At 43.6% G+C, this 19,797-nt stretch overlaps 1 protein-coding gene across 1 annotated transcript; it reads right to left on the bottom strand.

Annotated features, from left to right (window-relative positions):
* Positions 1–10,545: 10,545 nt before the first annotated feature.
* Positions 10,546–19,506, bottom strand: CACNG4 (calcium voltage-gated channel auxiliary subunit gamma 4). Its single transcript, XM_026067655.1, has 5 exons — positions 19,471–19,506; positions 19,384–19,429; positions 18,479–18,589; positions 12,384–12,524; positions 10,546–11,088 (listed from the first exon to the last, which is right to left on the bottom strand). The coding sequence occupies exons 1-5, from the start codon at positions 19,504–19,506 to the stop codon at positions 10,550–10,552; spliced, it is 873 nt and encodes a 290-aa protein (XP_025923440.1). The 3' UTR covers positions 10,546–10,549.
* Between the last annotated feature and the right edge of the window lie 291 nt (positions 19,507–19,797).

The raw sequence follows: 19,797 nt of genomic DNA, 5'->3' as shown, positions 1-19,797 counted from the left end.
CTGGCTGCAGCGGGGCTGGTTCCTTGGGGCTGGCTCCCACCCCGCCATGGGTGGCCCCGGGGCAGGAGGGAGGCGCAGGCCCCGCTCGCCGTTTTGCAGCTCCTGCTGTCTCACACTGATGGTTTCCRGGAGTGGCTTTTTTACAGATTTGGTGTTTCACACAAAATACAAGGGGAGGCAGAGCGGCGGGATGTTTCTCACAAGGGCAGCGGGCTGGGGAAGAGGAAACCAGCCCAACTGCTCCCCTGTGCCAAGATGGCGGCGGCGCTACYACAGCGCACGGCTACCACAGCGCGCGGCCGGGGCGGCGGGTTTCTGCCCTGCTGCCGCGCACTGTAAACCTGCCCCGTGCAGGAAATACACCTTAAATGAAGCCCCACAGTTTTTCACACAGGAGTAACCACAAAATTGCCTCTCGCTCCTGTTTTTTTGCGCCTGTTGAATAATTTTTCTCATCCTGAACCTTCCAGAGCGTTTTCTTTGTTTCCCACCAGCCGGGGTTTGCCTTGATGCTTGCTGTAACTGGTATCACTGGTTCCTTCAAACTGCCCTCTTTGTGGCTGATGTGGCTCCTTTTTTATCCAGCCCGTGGTGTTTTGCGTTGTCTCCAGTGCACTRCACACCAGCCATTGTGGCGCTGCCCCACGGATCCCTTACTTCTCCGGGGAGCAACTCCCGCTCCCCTAAATCTCAATTGCCGGCATGTCCCCAGCCTATCTCCTTGCCTTTGGTATTTCCTCTGACTGGGAAAATAATTTCCTGATAATGCCAGTGCTGAGGCCACTGTGGAGGTGACGTTACACTTGCGATGTCGAACYGGTGACGGCGACAGTACCTGAATGTCAAGACGACGGCTGGAAAAATGTCAGTGGAAATCTCCAAATACCATGTTATCGTGTCAAGATAATGGCAGAGCTGCTCCAGCRCTCTTTCGTGAACACCCCAGTTCGATGTCAAGATAAAAGTACAGAGGTGTCGGCTCGAATTAAGGAGGACAGTTCGAAGCAATGAGGTAAGGGCAGAAGGGGARCGCAGGCAACAGACAGAGTGAGTTAGAAAAATAATGATGCAAAATAACTGTAACTGAAACAGGATTTAACAGCATTATCTGCATGTCAGTGATGGCTGCAGGAAGAAGTGAAGGCAAAACCCGCCGGGAAGGAGACGAGGACGGGGGCTGGAGACCTGGGGGCAGCGGCATGGCCGAAGGAAGCTGCCTCACGAAGCGGCGGTCAGTAAAACATCAGTAAAGTGCTTTAGACTCACAGATTGAAAGCGCTAAGCTGGGGAAAAAAGGGTTGAACCCTGGTGTTGAATCCTGCTAGCGCAGATTGCTCCACGTCTGCGAATCGCGACCAGCGAGCTGCAGAGAGGCRAGAACATGCCGTCCAGAAGCTCTGCCCTGGCGCGATGCTGCTCTGAGAGCTCGTATTCTCCTTCAGGGGCTGTGATGTGCTGGGCTTGGGCTTCAAACCATCTGAGAGCCCTTGCGATGTCCATAGTGTCTTAGGAGCCGGCAGAAACCAGCACAAGCTGGGACACGAGCCTCTTGCGCACCCTCRTTGGAGTGAGTCTGGTCCTGCGCCGTGTGAGTCAAATAGTCTGAATCGAGCCTGTGGCCTCTTCCCCAAAGAGTTGTTCCCTAACGGAGTTTGCTTTTTGGAAATCTCTCCAGAGCGGGTCTTGGAAAATGGCTAGAAACCCCACCTTGAATATCAAATATAAAAGAGAATCAAATCGAAGCAGCTGAAGAGGTCCCCAGAACAAATGTACAATCTGGCAGCCACGCACTTCAGAAATGACTCTCGCATTTAGGAATCCCAAATATGTAAAATGTCTGTGAGGAAACTGGACCCACGAGCATGGAAATAGCCAGCGTAGGCTGGCCGTGAGCACGGGGTGAAGGCATGACAGTCCTAAACAACACCCGCTTACAGCTTTGCTGAGAAAGGCACTAAATGGAGTGAGTCGTTTAAACCAATTCCCAAGCAAACTGTATGCTAAGAGTAACAGAGACTGATCTCTCTATTTTCGCGAAGAAGAGGCAGATCCAGGGCTGGAGTACTAAAAGATGTCCTCAGAAGGACCTGGCCAAGAGGCCCTTCTGCAAAACCCGTTCTGTCCTTTTTCTCAAGGGGAGAAGATACCAGTCAGGACCTGTCCAACAAAGTAGAGACCTCTCAGGCCAGTTGAGAGGTTTTGGATCAGCCAGGCACCAAAGAGCAGAGCAGCACGCACCCCTAAAGATGTGAGTCTAAATCGACTACACTTAGATGTTACTGGAAAGAGGTGCTTGGGCCTCTTCTGTGTTCATTCACTGATACCCCAGTCAGTCCCTGGCTACTGACGACTTTGCAGTATGCATCTCTCTCTCCTAGCTGTTTGTGCTGATGGCAGCTCTCCCTGGGGATTAGGCACTGCAGTTATGCAGAAGTGGTCTAGCCCTGGGTACGTGGTCTCAGTTTCTCAAAGGCATTTAAGGCATGTCATTTATCATTGCCATTGAACGRTGCTAGTTAATGAACACTGATCAGAGGCACGTTCCCAAATCCCTTTGAGAATCTGGGCTTTGGCTTTTATCCCCCTGGGTGGGTGGATAAAACTTCCTCACCTCACAAGAGTGATGGTGTAGTATTTGCAAAGCACTTTTGGATCCGAGGATTAAAGGCACCACATATGTGCAGATGGTGAGCAGGCACTGGCACTCTGCTAGCGACGGCTGTGTCTGAAGCAAGGGTAGCGAGGCTGTCGGCTGCAGCAGGCTGAGGAAGGCCTGTGTTAGTCCACTAGTGGACTTCCCAGGGATGGCTGTACGTGTACAATAGGTTGTCCCTTGGCCGAAGGAGTTATGTTTCAAATAGCTGAACAACATCACGTCTTTTGAGGCATAAAAATGGAATAGTGTCACACACAGAGAAATATTATGGAGGCTTACATTTCTGTTTTCTTAACCAGAGCCAAGAGTTCTCATGAAAGCAGAAAAGCCTAAAGGGAACAGATTTTAAAACAGAAAAAGAGTGCATTAAAAATGTAATGCCTTCTCTTTTGAAGTAGACTCTTGTTAAATTTCACTAGACATCGGTTGATTTTATGAGTTGCATCTTGACTTTACTTCCTTGACACCAGGAATGCCACAGGCCCTCAGCAAGTTGAGCATGGGAAAGTTCATGCGTGTTTGCAAGTGCAGGCACAAAGCAAGCTTTGATTGCTGAGAAAGCAACTGCTAATGATCATGCTTTAGACTAATTACAACCTGTAAAGACTGTAGGAGCGGGAACTCATTAATTTTTTTGTTGCTGTTGGTTTTTGTGTCTCCTCCTGTGTTGGCAAGAATCACATCTTCTGTTCTCATTCAGGTACTACGATCTGGATAAGTTCCTCTGGGTTTTGTTTTGTTCTGATTTTTCGAATAATAACCGGGAAACAACTAAAGCAAAAAGATAAAGGAAAAATTCATCCTTGTCTCCCTCTCCTCTGCAGAGAGGACCCAAGAGTGTGAACAAGCTAAAGTTCAATGAACTTCAGTGCATGATGTAGAGGCTTCCCTGGAGGCTGAAAATTTACCTAAGCTAAGGTGAGTCATTGTCCCTGGCCTAAAAACGTGGCCTGGAGCCAGTGGTCCCTGGGAGAGAAAATACTTTATGGGGATATTGTTCCACACAAGCTCTGTGGCTCTGTTAGAAGAGCAGATGTATCCGCACTACTCAGGTGCTGCTTTCTGCTCTTTGTGGCAGAGCCTCAGGGTGTGCTGGCAGGGATTCGGTCGTGCTGCTTGGCTTGGGAAAGTGCTGCGTGGGCTCTGAAAGGCTTGTCTTGTCTCCAAAAGGCTTACCCCCCCCCTTCCCAAATCTACAGGGAATTTTTATTCCATCTTGGAGGTTAAACTGGCCTCCCTAAGTGGCCTGGTGGTCTCTACTGTCCTCTTTGTGGCTTGGTGAGTRTCTAACAAATGCAGAAGCAAAACTGACTTCCAGAGGAGCAGAAAACTAAAGAAACACCAAAACCTGCCTGCAGATCTAGAAGAATGCAGTATATAAACTTCTGTTGAACGGTTCCAGCAGGCTCCCTGCTTCAGCTCGCAAGTAGCTACATTTAAAAATCAATATCACATGAAATATAAACAGAGTATTAATGAGGACCTGTTGGGAAGCAGGGAGGGTTATAATTAGTTGCACTTTAGCAGCAGTGAGTGTGAGAGACATGGTTATGTTTCTCTCCTGCAGAAAATCCTAAATGAGGTGTCTCGAGATCAGCTATTGCATTATTTTGTCCTAGCAGAGTCGTTGGCTTGGGTCTGTTCCCCAAAATTTGTACTTTTCTGTATCTCTTCCAGAACAGACCCAGTATTTACCACAACCAGATTAATCAAATTCTGCAGTTCCTTTCTTGCAGAACTACATAAAAGACCATTATCAAGTAAGTACAAACTACCCCTGATTACAGGGATTTGTGGGGGCCAGTCTCTTTGGCCTTACATATTTGCACAGGCCTCTGAAGTAATTATTTTTATGCATTAAAATGAAGAATAATCCATTTTAGCAGGGGCAGTCATTTCTCTAGGCTGACATACTGCAGCAAGTAAGTCGCTAGATTTGTGTCTTCAAACGTCTGTTGTGTCCCTTGCTAACACGAAGGGAGATTCATACTGAGCATGTGTGGGGATTTGAAAGAGAATAGCTAATGTGGTGCCACGCAAGGAAAGCCTCCTACGGTCTGTTGAATCCAGGGCACTTGTGTTATTTTCTTTATGTGATATGTCTATGTTTTTAAACTACTTTAGTTCAGATTTAGAAAGGGGCCTGTGATGCAAAGTCTGAATCTAAACCTCTCCAAATTTCAGGGCTATTTAGAGTGGCAAAGATTGGGCCTGGTCTGCTCTCAGCTCAAATGTATTTTCAGCAAATCAGCCCTACAAACAGCCTCCTGAAAATGGGATCTCCTTAGCAATGTTCCGGCTTCCTAGCCCACATTGCACTGGCTGTGGTGGGGCCCCTGTTATCAGGTTGGCTCTATGTAGCAGATACCCCAGGGCACAGCAAACAGCACCCTCCAAAAGCTCCCTAATTCTTGGGCTGAAATCTTTGCTTCACTGAAGACAAGAGAAAAGTGTGTGTGTGTGTGTGTGTGTTTTTAAATAGACTGCTATGGATAACCAGAGGGAGATACAACCCATTCGACATAACAAGGCCTTTTCTTGGCACCAGCTCTGCAGCCCTTCTGACCACAGCACCGGGAATACTTCTTTAGGACTATCTCTATCACTGCCTGTGCATTTTATCTGCAGGTTTGTTCTCCTAAAATAATGAAAAGCCTTTCCTGGCATGCTTTTTTGGTAAGTGGTCTCTTTAACTCTGGGGAAGCAAACTGACTGCTGCTGCAAGATGAGCTGTTTTGCAGACAGGTGCAGAGCACTCTTCATTCCCTTTTATTTTCAACACCTCCTATGTTGACTAGTTTTCTTATTCCCAAGGAAATGGAACATCCTCCTCGCTGGAGGCTTTTCCAGTTCCCAAACAGAAAAGCCGTAAGGACTTCATCTTGGCTCAAATAAGCTCCCCTTCTGATACATTTCATTTATTTCTGTTCGCAGCAGGGTAGCCGCAACTCAAAGGATCGCTATTTACCCACAGCCTTGCTCAGCAATGTGGGAACAGCCTTTATTTATTTTAGTTCAAGGCCAAGCAGAGAAGCTTTGGGCTGGAGCTTTAAATGGCTTGACTACGGGGTGTGGAGGCATTTAAAAAGATTAATCCTCTGTCTCCCTCCAGCCATGCCAATTGATCATATGTACAGAGAGGGGGAGACAGATATAGATACACATGCATTCTTCATCTTTAAAGAGAATCTAGAGGCTTAGGAAATGTGAAGGTACAGTTAAAAGAAGTATTTGAAGAAATACTGTCTCTGATAAATGAATGGTTCAGGATGTTTGAGAATGAAGAGAGGCTGCTGAACTCCTGACTGGTGTTCAGTGCCGTTTGTACAGCTGGGGATTTTATAATCGTGATGAGAGCAACACTTTTAGAGAGCTTCACCATGCAGGATAGAGGAGGGAGGCTTTCTTCAGAAGGCAGTGAGCGAGAGCAGGGAGAGAAGGATGCTCGGAAAAGAATTCACATGAAACCTTGTAAGAGGGAGGGAAAACACAGACTTGGGGCTAAGACTTCAAAAGACATTGACTTATTTTTGTTGATGGCGATTTGCAGTGCCCCTGGGAACCAAGACCCAAACTGTCTCAAACTGGGCACCTAAAACAGAGGCACATTAAATTAGCAAACATTTCTGAAAACTATGTGGCATGTTAGCACATCAGCACAACTGCCACATTGCTTTCCAGTGACATGGTCACAAATGAGCATTTCCTTTGAAGGTTCAATTTAAGTTGGAAAAGCTTTCAGAAACTAGAAAGCTTTTCCATTAGTTTCCTACACAAATGCCTGGAAATGTTGTGAAGATAGTTTGTCTTGGAGATTTCTTGATCTGTGGGACACCACAAGAATATATTTTTCTCTCATATCCTGGCTGCTGATAACATTCCCAGCCTGAATCAAAGTAGGTAGAAAGGTGAAAAAATAAACACAGAAATCTCAGAGAATCTGGAAGTTAAAATCTATATACCTTTTCCACACACAAAAAAATACATTTAAAATGGTTTATTTAAAAATTAAGGATTAAGTACATTATACACACTTGTGATTATACTGGTAGAACTGAAGCACAGTGGAAATAACATTTTAGAACTGCAGACAGAAATGTAACCTCAAGGGACATGGTATATTAGCCCTTGTGGAAGTGTGATACATAAAGAAAGAAAAGGAAATATAAAAATAGTTTATTGTTAGAAATATGGACATATGAAGTAATTTCTCATTTTACTACTATTCTTTATAAGAAACCAGGAAGAGAGAGCTTACAATRTACCTGAAACTTTGTTTCTCAGAAGATCAAATCTGATCCAATAGCATTTCTTTTTAGGTCTGCTATTATAGAGAATTATAGGATATTATAGGATAATATCAAAAGACTGATTACTGTTAATGATATGATGATGATATCTGCAGGCCTTATTCAGAAAGTGGGGCTAATTTGTATTAGATGCTGTCCAGGGAGAAACAAAGAGATGTGGAGGAACAGATGAGTTTTGTTTTTAACTATTACTGTGTGGTTTCAAAGTCCAAGAATAATCTAATTTATTTCAGATAGACTATCCACAGAGAAAGACGCTGTTCATGCGTAGGAATGCAAATTTTTCAGTTTTGTCAGAATCAAAGTTTTCCACAGGAAAAGACTGATTTTTGGAGGATTTTTTTCACTGGAAATCTCAAATGAAACAACATTTTTTGCTTTGGTTGAACAAAATAGTGCACTGTGATTTGACACAGACCATGACTTATGGAGCTTTAAAGCACAGTCTCTCTTTCTCCTACAGAGAGACCAAAGTCCAGGTCCCTGTTATCTCCTAATGCTTTTGTTCCCTGTCCAGACTGTGTATCGCACCATGAAGAATAGGTCCCTGCTTAAATTCCATTTTTCAGATGTGCCTGTTCAAGAACGAGCAAATGCTTTGTCTCAGACCGAAGTAGGGCAACGTGTCCGTACCTCGACATCTTGCACTCAGAGAGCAGAGAGCTGGGAAAATCAGCACAGCCTCTAGGGGAAGAGGATCTGAACGAAAACGGCTGCATGGTCAGCTGGCTCAGCGGCTAAGAGGAACATCCTAAAACATTTGGTAAGAAGTTTTGTGGACGTAGCGTAAAAGTATTGTCCAAACATTCCCACATGCCTCTGCAGGTCTGACCAGTGCTTTACAGAAGCTGCAGACTTTGGCTGGAATCAGATTGTTGGTTTTAAACATATTCACTGGAAAATGATGATTAAAGACAAAACCAAAGAGCAAACCAAACCAAACCTCACACTGTCACCTTTCAGTTCAATGTACATGAGTTTAAAAGACAGCCTACATCTAACTCCTGGTTTTAAAGGGAATGATTTTATTCTTAATTACAGTAAACACAGATGAGGACTTATTTCTAACTATTAGTTTATTAACACAGTGGGAAACAAATAGTTCTGGGAAATTGCACTTGAAAAGTACATCGACTATAATTAGATGTAAATTAATTAGCACTTAGTATGACACACTAATGAGACAGAAGGTTTTTTTCATTGCAAACTTCTACTTCTATCATAGCTAATCAAAGTATTTTAATATTACGAAGTCTCAAAAAGTAGGAAATAATTTATTGTTTCAAAGCATAAAGATTTTTGTAAAAAAAACCTTTTGTCAAGAACTTTAATAATTTTAGAACTTTTTTATGTTGTCCTAGCTGAAAAGCAGGTAAAAAAAGTTTTCTTGTCTGCCTCTTGTTTGAATTTTTTTAAAAACCTTGTGTAATACCTTTCTTCATACTGTCTTGATATAGGAAGTAGCACAATCTTGTCCACCTTTAAATAATTCCCATCACTCCATTTACTTTAGCTCTCAGAATTCAGAGGTTTGAAAAAGGATCCCAGCAGAGTTTTAACCTGAATGGAAATTCTTAAACAGGGATGAAGGCTCCAGTCCACCTTCATGGGATTGCTTGCCAAAATAATGATGTATCTATCTGCTAGGCTGAAGGCTAAACAGAGCATAAAAGTGACTAGGGGAAGACTTTCCTTTAAAATTGAGAACTGTGTCTTGGTTCTTTCAGGGAGAGAGGCCTAAGCAGGATTTGCTAGGAGTTTCTTTCAACTTGCGTTTTGGGATGTTAAGGCAGCTCCTGCAGGGTTTCACTGGAGGACTTCATTCCACTAGCTGAAAGCCTTGTATCCAAAATATCAGAGTCACTGACACTGTGGGCATTATGGTATAAATTAAAAGATTAAAGAGGTTTTAACAATTTGGCTGAGATCGCCCACCATCAGTGAATCAATCTTTCCAAATCATGTTTTTTTCTTGTCACCACTTCTTTAGTCTTCTGGTACAAAAGATTTTTCAGGGCAAAGAAGACCAAGACCTGGATATGTTCAAAGTAATCTAAAGGAATTAGCTGCTCCTCTCTCATTGCACCTAATTCATCTGGGGGCACCTAATTCTCATAAGGCTTGGTCGAGTGGTCACTGAAATCAAAGGGACTGCTATCAGAGTAAATGACCTATGAATCAGGCCCTTGAGCTTTGAGAATCCAAGCCTAAATGTAAAAATAAAACTAGAAATTTAAAAGAAGAAAATTTCAGACCTTTTTAGAAACATTATACAGAAGCAAAATGGGTACAAATTAGCCCCCCTCCCTTATGTGATGCATAGAGTTTTCTGTGGGCTCTTGCACATAAGTAGATTCATCATTACAAAATAAATTAAATTAGGTTGAACCATCGTTTCCATCTAAAAGCAACTATACCTTGCACCATGCGGCACTTATTCATAATAAAAAGAGTTTAATAAATATCTCATAAATGGTGATCATTTTTTGTTCTAGTTTAAAAAATACAAAGTTGTCATCCATTATGTTAACGCTCAGTTCCCATTGCTGCAGGAAGATTTGCTAGTCCAAACATATTAGCTTTTCATTTTCTTACACGCATTGCTTAGATATCTTAGTTTCCTTTAGCGTTAGTGTTGCACTTGTGAAGCAGTAAGGAAAACAGGAATGCAATCGCATGGAACCAGCGGTTTCGCCCGCACTGGCCACCCCAGCCCAGCTCTGCTTCTTGCTCTCGCAATAAGTAGTCTATAGGGGCCTGCTCCTGACAGCACTCAGCACCTTGCAGGGTCAGGCACTAGGGCTAGTCGAATGAGAATTCAAGTTTTCTAAATGTTAGGCAAGAAATGATATTTGCAATATGCTCAAGTCCCACCTACTTTCATCCTTCCCCTTCTAGGTGTTTTCAAACGCACCCACCCTCTTTTCCCCCCTTCATCTGCATTGCCTGGAGGGACGCCTTACCCCGCTGCACAGGGCTATGCCTAAGAGCAGAAGTAGAAGACTCCCTGAAGACTGCCCCGTCAGGGAGTCCTGTAACACTCAGTACATGGGTGCCCTACAGTTTCAGTAGCGCAGGCCAGTTTCAGCCATATTTTTCTTTTCTTTTTCTTTTCTTTTTTTAAAGAGGCAAAGCTTCTCCTGTGTCAAAGGAAAGTGGATCACTTGAGGAGTAGTTCATATTCATCCTTGGGCTTGGTTATAAATTATATTTGCAAGTTTATAGTATGGGATCTCAATTTTAGAAAAAAAAGGCATACAGCAATTCTTCTGTAATCCTTTAAAACACACTGGTGGCAAGTCTTTCGCAGTTTCACTGAGACATTGTACACACTACAAAAGTGCAGGAACATGAACTGCCTTCATCTCGYGACACCAAGAACTGAAAGAAACAAACTCCAAATAGCTTCAAAAAAAGCTATGAGCATGTAATATCTTTTGTAGGTCCAGAGGATCTCCACTTGCTACTTCAACACATGCCACAATTAAAGAGGTGAGAGGGTATTTTAACATTGCTCCTTCTCTTTCATGAAAGATCCATTATGTTTTGATTTTCTTCAAAAAGCATAAGGAAGCAAAGTATTTCAAACAGGCGTCGTTCTCCTGTTGACCATGTTGACATGGAGTCCTTCCTTAAATTCCTTCTGAAGGAAGTTATGAACCTGCAGAAAGCTGGCTTCTTGGTCTGCATTGTAGCTGGCAGCAGTTGTAACCTTCAAGGGCTCTCTGGAAAGAGTGTACATGGAAATTTCGTTCATGGGAATGGTACTTGCTATCTTCATGCCAACCGGAGAAATGTCTCTAGATGGGGAAGGTTCTGTAGATCGAGAACTGGATCTGGACCTCCGCCTCCTGTATCTATAACTTGGCATCCTGGCATAAGGAGAACTGGAAGAAGTCTTAAGGAATTCCCGCTTGGTCTTAAACCGCAGCTCTTTGTTCTTCTCAATATAAATGTTCACAGCCAGAACGCCTATGGTTTCAGCCACAATAAAAGACAAGGCTCCAAAATAAAAAGACCAGCCATAGTTGTAATGGTTCTTTTTGTCCTCATCTCGCTTGTCGCTTGGGTCACCTGCATTGCTTGATATGTAGACAATGATCCCTATGATATTACTTAGTCCTGGAGAGAGAAACGTGAATCAGTTATTATGTGGCTGGGAAGGCAAAAGTCAAACTATGGCTCTTTCTGGACCTGAATGGTTCTAAAATTATGACCAGGAAATGTCATTCAATTTATTTATTCTTTCATTTAGCTAAAGATTTCRTTTATTTATTGAAAAGAAAAGAGCAGGCCCACATCTGGACGCCAGCAGTGTCCTTATCCGCATGGTCACAGTGGTTCATGGTTGCCTGCAAAGATCCCAAAGGATTCAGCAGTGCAGGATCTGTCCCCGTCTCTTTGTTGCCATGGTGGGAAAGAAGTCACAAATGGGAACTCACTAAAATTGTTAGTGGGATTCTAACATTCAGGATAATAATAAAAATATATTTTGAGCTCAGRGCTATGGCTGTTCACCTTGATCAACATAAGTTCTCTTTTACCCTGCTGAATTTTCATCTGAATACAGCATGCTTAATCTGGGCTTCAGGGAAAGATATTAGCAATGTGGCTGACTCTCTGAGATGTTTCTAGTGTGAAAAACATGCTCACATATCACAGGTGAATTTTTTCTCCCATCATATAGGAGAAAAAAAAAGCCCTCGATGTAGGAGGCACCTGATTCAGTTTTTAATACCTTTTAAGTAGTGTAAAAACTGCATGTTACCTACCTTAGCTTCCTGAAACTTTATTTCCAGGAAAGCTAAAAGCTTTTTTAGAATTTACTTATTTTATGGCTTCAAAAACGTATTTTTATCTTAAGAAATTTGCCTAGTCTGACATTGCTAGTGCCCTCAATCCAGGTTAGAGTATAGGGAGAGAAATACCAACAAGCTTTTCAATGGGAAACATAAGCTTGAAGCTTTGTATTAGGTTCGAACGCTAAATATGACTTGCTTGCCGTGTGCTTGCTTTCATCAGGAGTGAGTAAGGCAAACAGGATTTCTTCCTTTGGATATGAACATATTGGTGGCATAAACATATCAACAGTGTAAAGCTGTTTACAGGATTCAGCGATGCCTACCTGCAATAAAAATGCACTGAAGGAATTTAAAGTGTGGGAAGGAAATTCAAGAAACAGAAGAAGAGCCTGGGACATGATGTAGCACCTTTCTTCTGTGCCTCTCAGTGGGCTCAGAGCACCAGTCATCCCTAAGCGCTTTTAGAAAGCCTGGCCTTACTGTGGCTCAGATAGATAATTTCGGGTAGCCTTGCTGCTGGAGGAATTGCTTCTCTGCCAAGCCTTGGCTGCACTTTTGYATTTTCAGTTTAGGAAGGCAGCACTTCTTAAGGACTCAATTTCAGGGAGAACATACCTGCTGCAACAAAAAGAATCCCGGCGCTGAGAATAATGTTGTTTTTGCTATTGTAAATCCTTCCTGCTCCAACACAAAGTCCTCCCAGCAACAGTAATATCGTGCTTAGGATGGGGAACACGCTGGAGGCGCGGACAATGCCTGCAGGGGAGATAAGAAGAAAGACAAGACAGATAATAATCATTTCAGATGYCTCCTCAGGTGCTAGTGCGGAGATTACAAGGCAAATTCTCAAAAGGTAACCCTTGGCTTTTGCCAGAATTAGCACTGGTTCTGCATTTCTAGGCAATTTTTTTAGCACCAAGGCTGTGAATGGGTAGTTAATGCGAGAGGGACAAAGCAGCTGTGGCTGTAGTCGCTTCTCATTCGAGGCTTACATCTTTGGTGTTTTCTCCTAGGAGGCCAGGCATTGCCGCCACAATCGGGTGCCACCGCGTACGGGACGTTTCTGCCAAGGCATGAGTAAGAGAGGTAACGCGCGTCGTCACGCAGGAGCGGCGCTGAGAGATTCAGGAGCTGACTCCGAACYGTGCAGCGGTTTTGGGACGGCTTTAGCAGATTGGGATATGCACAAGGTGAGCAAATTAGAGCTTATAAAGTCTAGTGTTCGTGTTACCAGCTACCACAGCTACCAACGCTTTTTCTCTCGTTGAGTACTAAGGATATTGAGGTYGCTCAGACTTCTGTGGAAGACATTTTATCAAGTGTGTCTCAGATGTCTGTGTTTAGTTTCCTGGCAGCTGAGTGGAAGCATTTAAAATTCTGTATGTTTCAGTCCATTCATCAACATGGACTATAAAATCCCTGAAAAAAATTCAAAATACTACTTCAAGCCAGCTTTTGAAATTGGGTCACTAACAGACTAAGAAGCAATCAAAAGGGAAGCGGAAAGGAGGAAATGAAAAGATGGAGGAAAAATAAACAGGCAGAAGGGACAAGAATGTGTTGTAAAAGCAAAAGGCGTTAACTTGGTAGTTCCTGACAGGAATATTGAGGAACAAAGTCATATTGTTCTATCTATGGAGAGGATCCTTTGCAGAAGAGGAGGTAAAGTGCAGAATACCGTTGTGGAAATCCAGGCTTGCCCCAAAAACCGAGGGGGCAGGTGGGTGGGAGGGAAGCGAGCGGGGCCGGGGATGCTGCAGGCTGCTGGAGGCAGAGGCTTGTCCCCAGTGGCCCCTTGGCGGGGGAAGCACCCTGGTACATGGGGGGGCACRGGGGACCCCCAGGGCCGAGCACACGGAGAGGAGAAAACCACCATCTGGCCCAATTTGCTCATACGGAGCTGTTAATGGCGTGGTCTCTGCTGGGTGCCGTCTTCCTGTGCGACAGGCACAGCGAGCGGTGCCCGTTTCTCACGGAGAAATGGCCAGATGTTATAGCTGATGTTTTCTCATTTTACTTTTGATGGCAGTGGTTCCTCCAGTTTAGTGATTTGCTTTCTAACCTGGCTATTTACCAGAGCTCGACCCACCTCCTTCGGTAACTGGTGGCAAAACTCCCACCCACTGCAAGAGGGACAGGAGTGGGCGTTCAATAACAGCATTGCTCCTGTGCGTGCTGCAGCCCCCCAGGAGCCCACGTTATGCACCCAGGCCCCATCAGGCTGGTGTAAACACACAAAAAAAGACAGTGCTTGCTGGGAAGCCTTTGCTTGTATTGATCTGCTACGGTGAGGAACGCACATCTCCCGCCGTAGCTGGCAACTTTGCTACACGGGTCCCTTTGCAGATGGGGCATTTCCTAAGCAGCTCTAAAATCAGTTCAAACAATCTGGTGCATTACTATTCAGGTAGTGTCTTGCAATAATTGGCGAGTCCAAGTAATGACGGTGTGAGTTCACTAATCAAAGCAGGGCGAATGCTGAGAGTGCGTTCTGTTGTCCTGGGTATAACCCAGCATGAGCGCCAAGAGGTAGTGGTGCCTTGACTCTTGGGTCAGTTTTTAAAGACAATTTTTAGAAAAAGATTCAGCCTTCCACTCTGAGGATATTACATTTGTGCACTCAGACACTAACATATCCCAAATCACTGGCTGCTTATTAGTGACCTGAAAAAGCAGCACAGGCTTAAAAACTAGAGTGGCCTGGCCTTCTCTGTTTTTTGTTTTTTGTATTTTATATTCATGCTGTTTTTAATGGTTTCAATTAAATTAAAAAGCTTTCCTAAAATGCTTCGGTGGTATTATTAGAAGGAACTTGCTAGACATGCCAAATACACAGTGTGGGTTGTTCTACTTCTAGTAATACGCTCCAGAGATAATTTTTCTTTATTAGGTAATTAATGTGAAGAGAGACAAAACATACGGTATTGTCTTCCTATACAACAGCATGGGGCTTTTTCCTAAAATGTGTACTTTTAGTTCTGAAATGTAAAAGTAAGCTCATATGTAATGTGTAGAATTTACATATGTCTCCTGATACTGGTAGTAAAATAACAGCATATCAAAAAATATTAAGAGACTCTGGTTTCTGCTTTCTCCCCTACTTTTTTTTCTTGTTTCCCGTCCTGTCTGTTTGCATAGGCTGTTGTGCACCACGATCTGTTCTGACACCTCCTTTCGTGAAGAAACTGCAGCGTGCTGTGCTGCTCCTCCCCACGGGGCTGAGTGCTCCGGCTTTCTGCTCTGGTTTTTATTCTCTTCTGAAAGGCAGAAGGTAAGCAGACCCTACAGGCTAGACTTCTAAAACATGGATGCTACAGAGCACTGGGAAGAGGTGTACAAAACTGTAGAAATGCACATGAACCAGGGGCCCTGGTCCTCCTCTTTACGGCTGTACTTTTGTGCCACAGCAGACCCCCAATGTCCTCACATAACTCATGGGGCCCTGTGTGAGCAATGGCAATAAGAGCAGCTTAAATCTTATTTACCACAAAGGGAGATATGCACATGCTTCGATGTGGTGCTGGATAGGGACAGCTTGATTTCTGTGTGGTTGCAGAAATGCAAGAGAGAGGAGCCCCTGCACCTTGCCGTGTGTGTGCAGGGGAGGTAGGTGGCAGGCCCGGGCTGGAACGGCTTTCTGTGCATGCAGCCTGCAGGGTGGTGATAGCTCTCTTTGCCCCTTGCTGGGGCTCTGTACAGACATGTGAAGGGGATTTTTTTTAAAGATACACATGGAGTGGGGTGTGTTGTCATCAGRGAAGATTGAATAGGAGGGGTCTTGTTTAAGCTTCTTTGCACATATTAGTAGTCACCGTGGCTGTCATTCGTTTGGCTTTCTAGGAAGGAGCCTGAATGACAAACGGGAAATTCTGGACTCTTGCTCCTACCCTGACCAAAGCCCCCTAAAATCAATCTTTTTTTTCACTGATTTCAGTAGGGTTTGAACCAGGGCTTGATTCTACTAACACTCTGTAACATTTACATTTATCTGATGCCCATATTAGATTGGTAATTGTGGAGCAGGCTGAAATGTCAAAAATGCTACTCTTTTCAGGAGCACAATATACACAAAATGTGGCTGTGTGGTGCCCTCACCTACACAGTTCAGAATCTGCCTGCACAGAAACTACAGTTTTTCCCTTTTCCTGACTTAGATGAAAAATGATAAGGGCTACCCCCAACACATCCCTTCAAAAGACTTGTGCCAAGAAATGGGTAAAAAGCACGACAGATGATATGGAGACAGCAGATTGCCAACGTGTTGCAGAGAGGGCAAAAATGGGGAGCAACGTCTCAGATCTCCTTTTAAACAGGTTGAAAACATTCAGTGTTTGTGTCTAGCTAGACAATCATTCGGTCCCTGTTACAGATATTATGAGCTCTTTACTGCTGGAGTTAGAGACATAACCTTTCAGTAATCTCTACTGTCAGCTGCATGCATTTTAAGTAGAACTGGGTTTTTCCTTGTAAAAGTTAAAAGAGGAAAGTCCTGTTTTCTATGCAGACTATGAGAGGATAAGCTATCCTTTGTGGTGGGAGCAGCTGAATTCTGATTTTGCAGAATTCATAAAGGCTTGGACCAACTTATTTTTCAGGCCTGGACTTAGTCACTTTTGAAAACAGGGTTTAGGATCATTAGTCACAAGTACACTTACAAACAATTTACCCCCGGCACTTAGCTCAAATCTCTTGTCTTACTGAGGAGCTGTACACTGTTTTCCCAGTTCTCCCTTTTCTCCAAATAAAGAAGGCATAAGACACTTTTATCAAAATCCTACTTAATTGCTCTTTCATTTACAGTCCTTTTACTAATGATATTTCTTTCCTAAAGCTGACTTGGTATCAATTTAACATTAGTTCCAAGGCTTTGCATGAAAGATAAATGCAGCCATGCTCACACTCTGCTAATTTGCCTTAGCCTGAGCACTGAAATCTTGTCACACAAGCACTATGACTGATCTAAATTGACAAGAGTAAAGATGAAAAAATATCTAGGTTTTCTGGTAACTGTACCTTTCTAAGAGATTTTTTTTCTTTCTGTCTTAGCAAACAGAAGCTGTTTCCCAGAAATGAGCAGAAGGACAGAGTGGTTTCTAAGTGTTATTTCAGGTAATTAATAGGAGCATAATTAAAGAGCATTTTGACTTGCTGTATGCATGAGCCAGCAGCCTCATTCATTGCTCCCTGAAGCTTTCCCAAACACCGTGTGAACTGCAGTTTCTTTCCCTTGTAATGGGCATTTCTTTTAGCTTTGGTGGTCAGCTCTTTTGTACAAAAGCAACAACTAGGTAAGGAGTCCAATGTGGAAAGGGAAATCTAACTCAAATTTTGCAGGATTCATGAAGTTTTACACTCAAGTTCTAAGATTTTGTATGAAATGAATGAACGGTCATCAGGAGGAAAAAGAAACAATCACCCTTATTTGAAGGGTCAGGTTGGTAGCTGACATTGCTTATGTGAGGTCTGACACACCACTGCAGAGCAGCAACGGCCGACTGTCCGTGCAGGGGAAACCATAACCCACATTCATGCTGAAACCTTGCTGTTACCTGCAGAAATCTCAGCTTCCTTCCCAAAATGCAGTAATTTCACTGCATGGGGAGGTGGCTCAGCAGCTGCAAAGGATGAGGCTTGTTTCTCCTCCAAAGTGATGCACTTCAGATCCCTCTTGGAGGAAGACGGCCAAAGCTTCTGGTCTCTGTCCATGGTTTCCCCTTAAAATAGCAATCATCACTAATCTCCACAGGGTGTTAGCAGCCTTGGTGGGTTAATGTGCATTATAAGGTGCAGTAGCGAGTATGGATTATTTTGGTAGGCAGGGACATGCTGCTTTCTTGGTGGGAGGGCATCACTTTGCTTAGCCCCAGCTGAAGCAGGGTGTGATGGAAAAAATAGTGAGAACAAGAGTATCCACCGTGCATTTTTACTTCCACTATTGCAAGCACCAGCAGGTGGTTTGCTGGGCTGTCAGCAGGAACTTAGAGCATTTCATGTATTCAGGGAAGACATGGCCGGTTTGCATGCCTGGCCCCTATAGGGGAAGGGAGACGAGAGAACATGATACAACTTTCATAAGAGGCATAAGAGGCTCTGCAAAGAAGGGCATAATCTGTCCATTGTGGCCATAGTGGATAGGACAAGAAGTAATAGATTTAAATTGCCTAAAGGTTGGGTTTAAGCATTACAAAAAGCTTCCTAATAGGCTGGTTAGTGCTGGGAGTCTCTGTCCTTGGACCAGATAAATGTCTCTCGGAGATGACAAGGATAGCTGACACTGCCTTGGAGGAGGGGATTGGACTAGAAGATTTCTTGATGCACCTTCCCAGAAATCTAGGTTTTGCTGCCTATTATTAACTCACTCTTCGCACTCCTTTTTGATACACTAATCCGATAAATATTCTCTCTGTAAAATATTCTCTATGATCTATGAGCTGGGAATGATAGTTGTAGGGGTTTTTTTGAAAAATTTCCATATGTTTTAGAGAATGGGCACCAGAATCGTGTGAGTTTTCCTGGCTGAAGGAAGGGTCATGGCCTGTGTTGTCTGCAGTCTGAACTGGATATACATTATCACTGCTCTTTGCACCCAGTTCGGGCTAATCTCTTGCAATGAGAAAGACGTGGGTTTGACTTTACAGAAGAGAAATCCAGGAAAGCCTCTCTGTCTACCTCTGTTAAGCCTGTGTATTACGTATTACTTTTCAACTTACGGAGAAGGTATTCTGAGCTGTCATGGTCATAGTCATTGTCTTCAGGGAAATGGTTGATTCGGAAGCAATGTCCTTTGTAGATTCCTAAATGAAAACAAAGCAAACATAATACTTACATAACAGAACCATGTAAACGAGCTTCTGCTAGCTCTCCATCATTTCCTTTTCCTCCCAGGTTGTATAAGTAAATTATTCTCCTGTAGGGTTGGTCACCAATTTTTTTATGCCATAAAGAAACCACCTCTTATGTCATGCATCTTAGGCAGTTTGGCCTAAGAAGGGAGAGCCAGGACTCCTGGGTTCTTTTTTGTAACAGTGCCACTAATACCATAGTCTTCAGTTTTTTACCTCTCTGTGCTTTACTTTATCAATGCCGTGCTTATCTTACAAGGATACTGAGTTTGCAAAGCTGCTTTTTGTTCCTACAGTGACTGTTGCTATGGGTTCCTGCTCCATGGCTGGGGCTCCTGGATGTTACTACAGTAAACCTGAGTAACTATATAGTGCTTAACACCCCTCCTTTCTCATTCCCAGTGAAGTGTTGGGTTCCCTTAACAGAGCTGGTGAATGTTGTGCTGTTTGAGGCTTCTTCAATTACTCTCCAGGCTTGGAAAACAAGTCCATAAATATCTTGCTGTAATTTAAATCTATATGTCCCCCTCAAGGTTGGTTCGGTTTTTATTGGGCATATTTGTTCAGTTAACCAGAAGCCTGTACAGTAAGTCAGGGTGTGAGCAAAGCCTGTGTGCCAGCCTGGACGCATTGGTGCCCTTACAGAAACACTGCATTTCTCATTAGACAGCTTCCACTTTCTCCACGGCTGCATCCTTCTCTCTGTTCTATCTTCCATCTCTCTCTGCAATTCTTCCTTTTCACCTCCTCTTTTTGTTCAGTTTCTCTTATACCGAAGCTGAACACAACAATGTTCGGGAAGCTGAATGCTACTGATACCTGAAGGGGTGACACCAGAATCAGTTAGATGAGACCCTCACCCGACTGAACAATTTGAGGTTCAGCACACTGTCCATCTGGGTAAAGGCTTACATTAGTGTTTTGTATTATTTTATATCATGATTCTACATAGCCACAACTAGTCTTAGCTGCAATATGATAGCTGAGACCACTGTTGCACAGTGAGCTACATGGAGACACAAGGATTTTTCCCTGGAGAGCTTACTGTGGGAGCGAAGCCCTGAGGTGTGATTCTGCCTTGGTGCTTTCATTATTCATAAACCAGCGCTTTCATGCTCAGGAACACGTATCACCCAGGATGAGCTCTCTTCTGCACAGGAGTATTTGGTGCTTACAGTTCTAGCTGA

This window comes from Apteryx rowi, unplaced genomic scaffold, assembly GCF_003343035.1.
Source record: "Apteryx rowi isolate R43461 unplaced genomic scaffold, aptRow1 scaffold_26, whole genome shotgun sequence".
NCBI classification, from domain to species: domain Eukaryota; kingdom Metazoa; phylum Chordata; class Aves; order Apterygiformes; family Apterygidae; genus Apteryx; species Apteryx rowi.
The sequence above is the reverse complement of the archived record's forward strand: the minus strand, read 5'-3'. Positions and strand labels throughout refer to the sequence as shown.

Coding starts and splice junctions, on each gene's coding strand:
- CACNG4 (XM_026067655.1), bottom strand. CDS start 19,506: ATGGACAGTGTGCTGAACCTCAAATTGTTCAGTCGG. Junction 12,525..18,478: donor CAGCTCAGAATACCTTCTCC/GTAAGTTGAAAA, acceptor TCTCCCCTGCAG/GCATTGTCCGCGCCTCCAGC. Junction 11,089..12,383: donor GATTCTTTTTGTTGCAGCAG/GTATGTTCTCCC, acceptor TTCTCTCTCCAG/GACTAAGTAATATCATAGGG.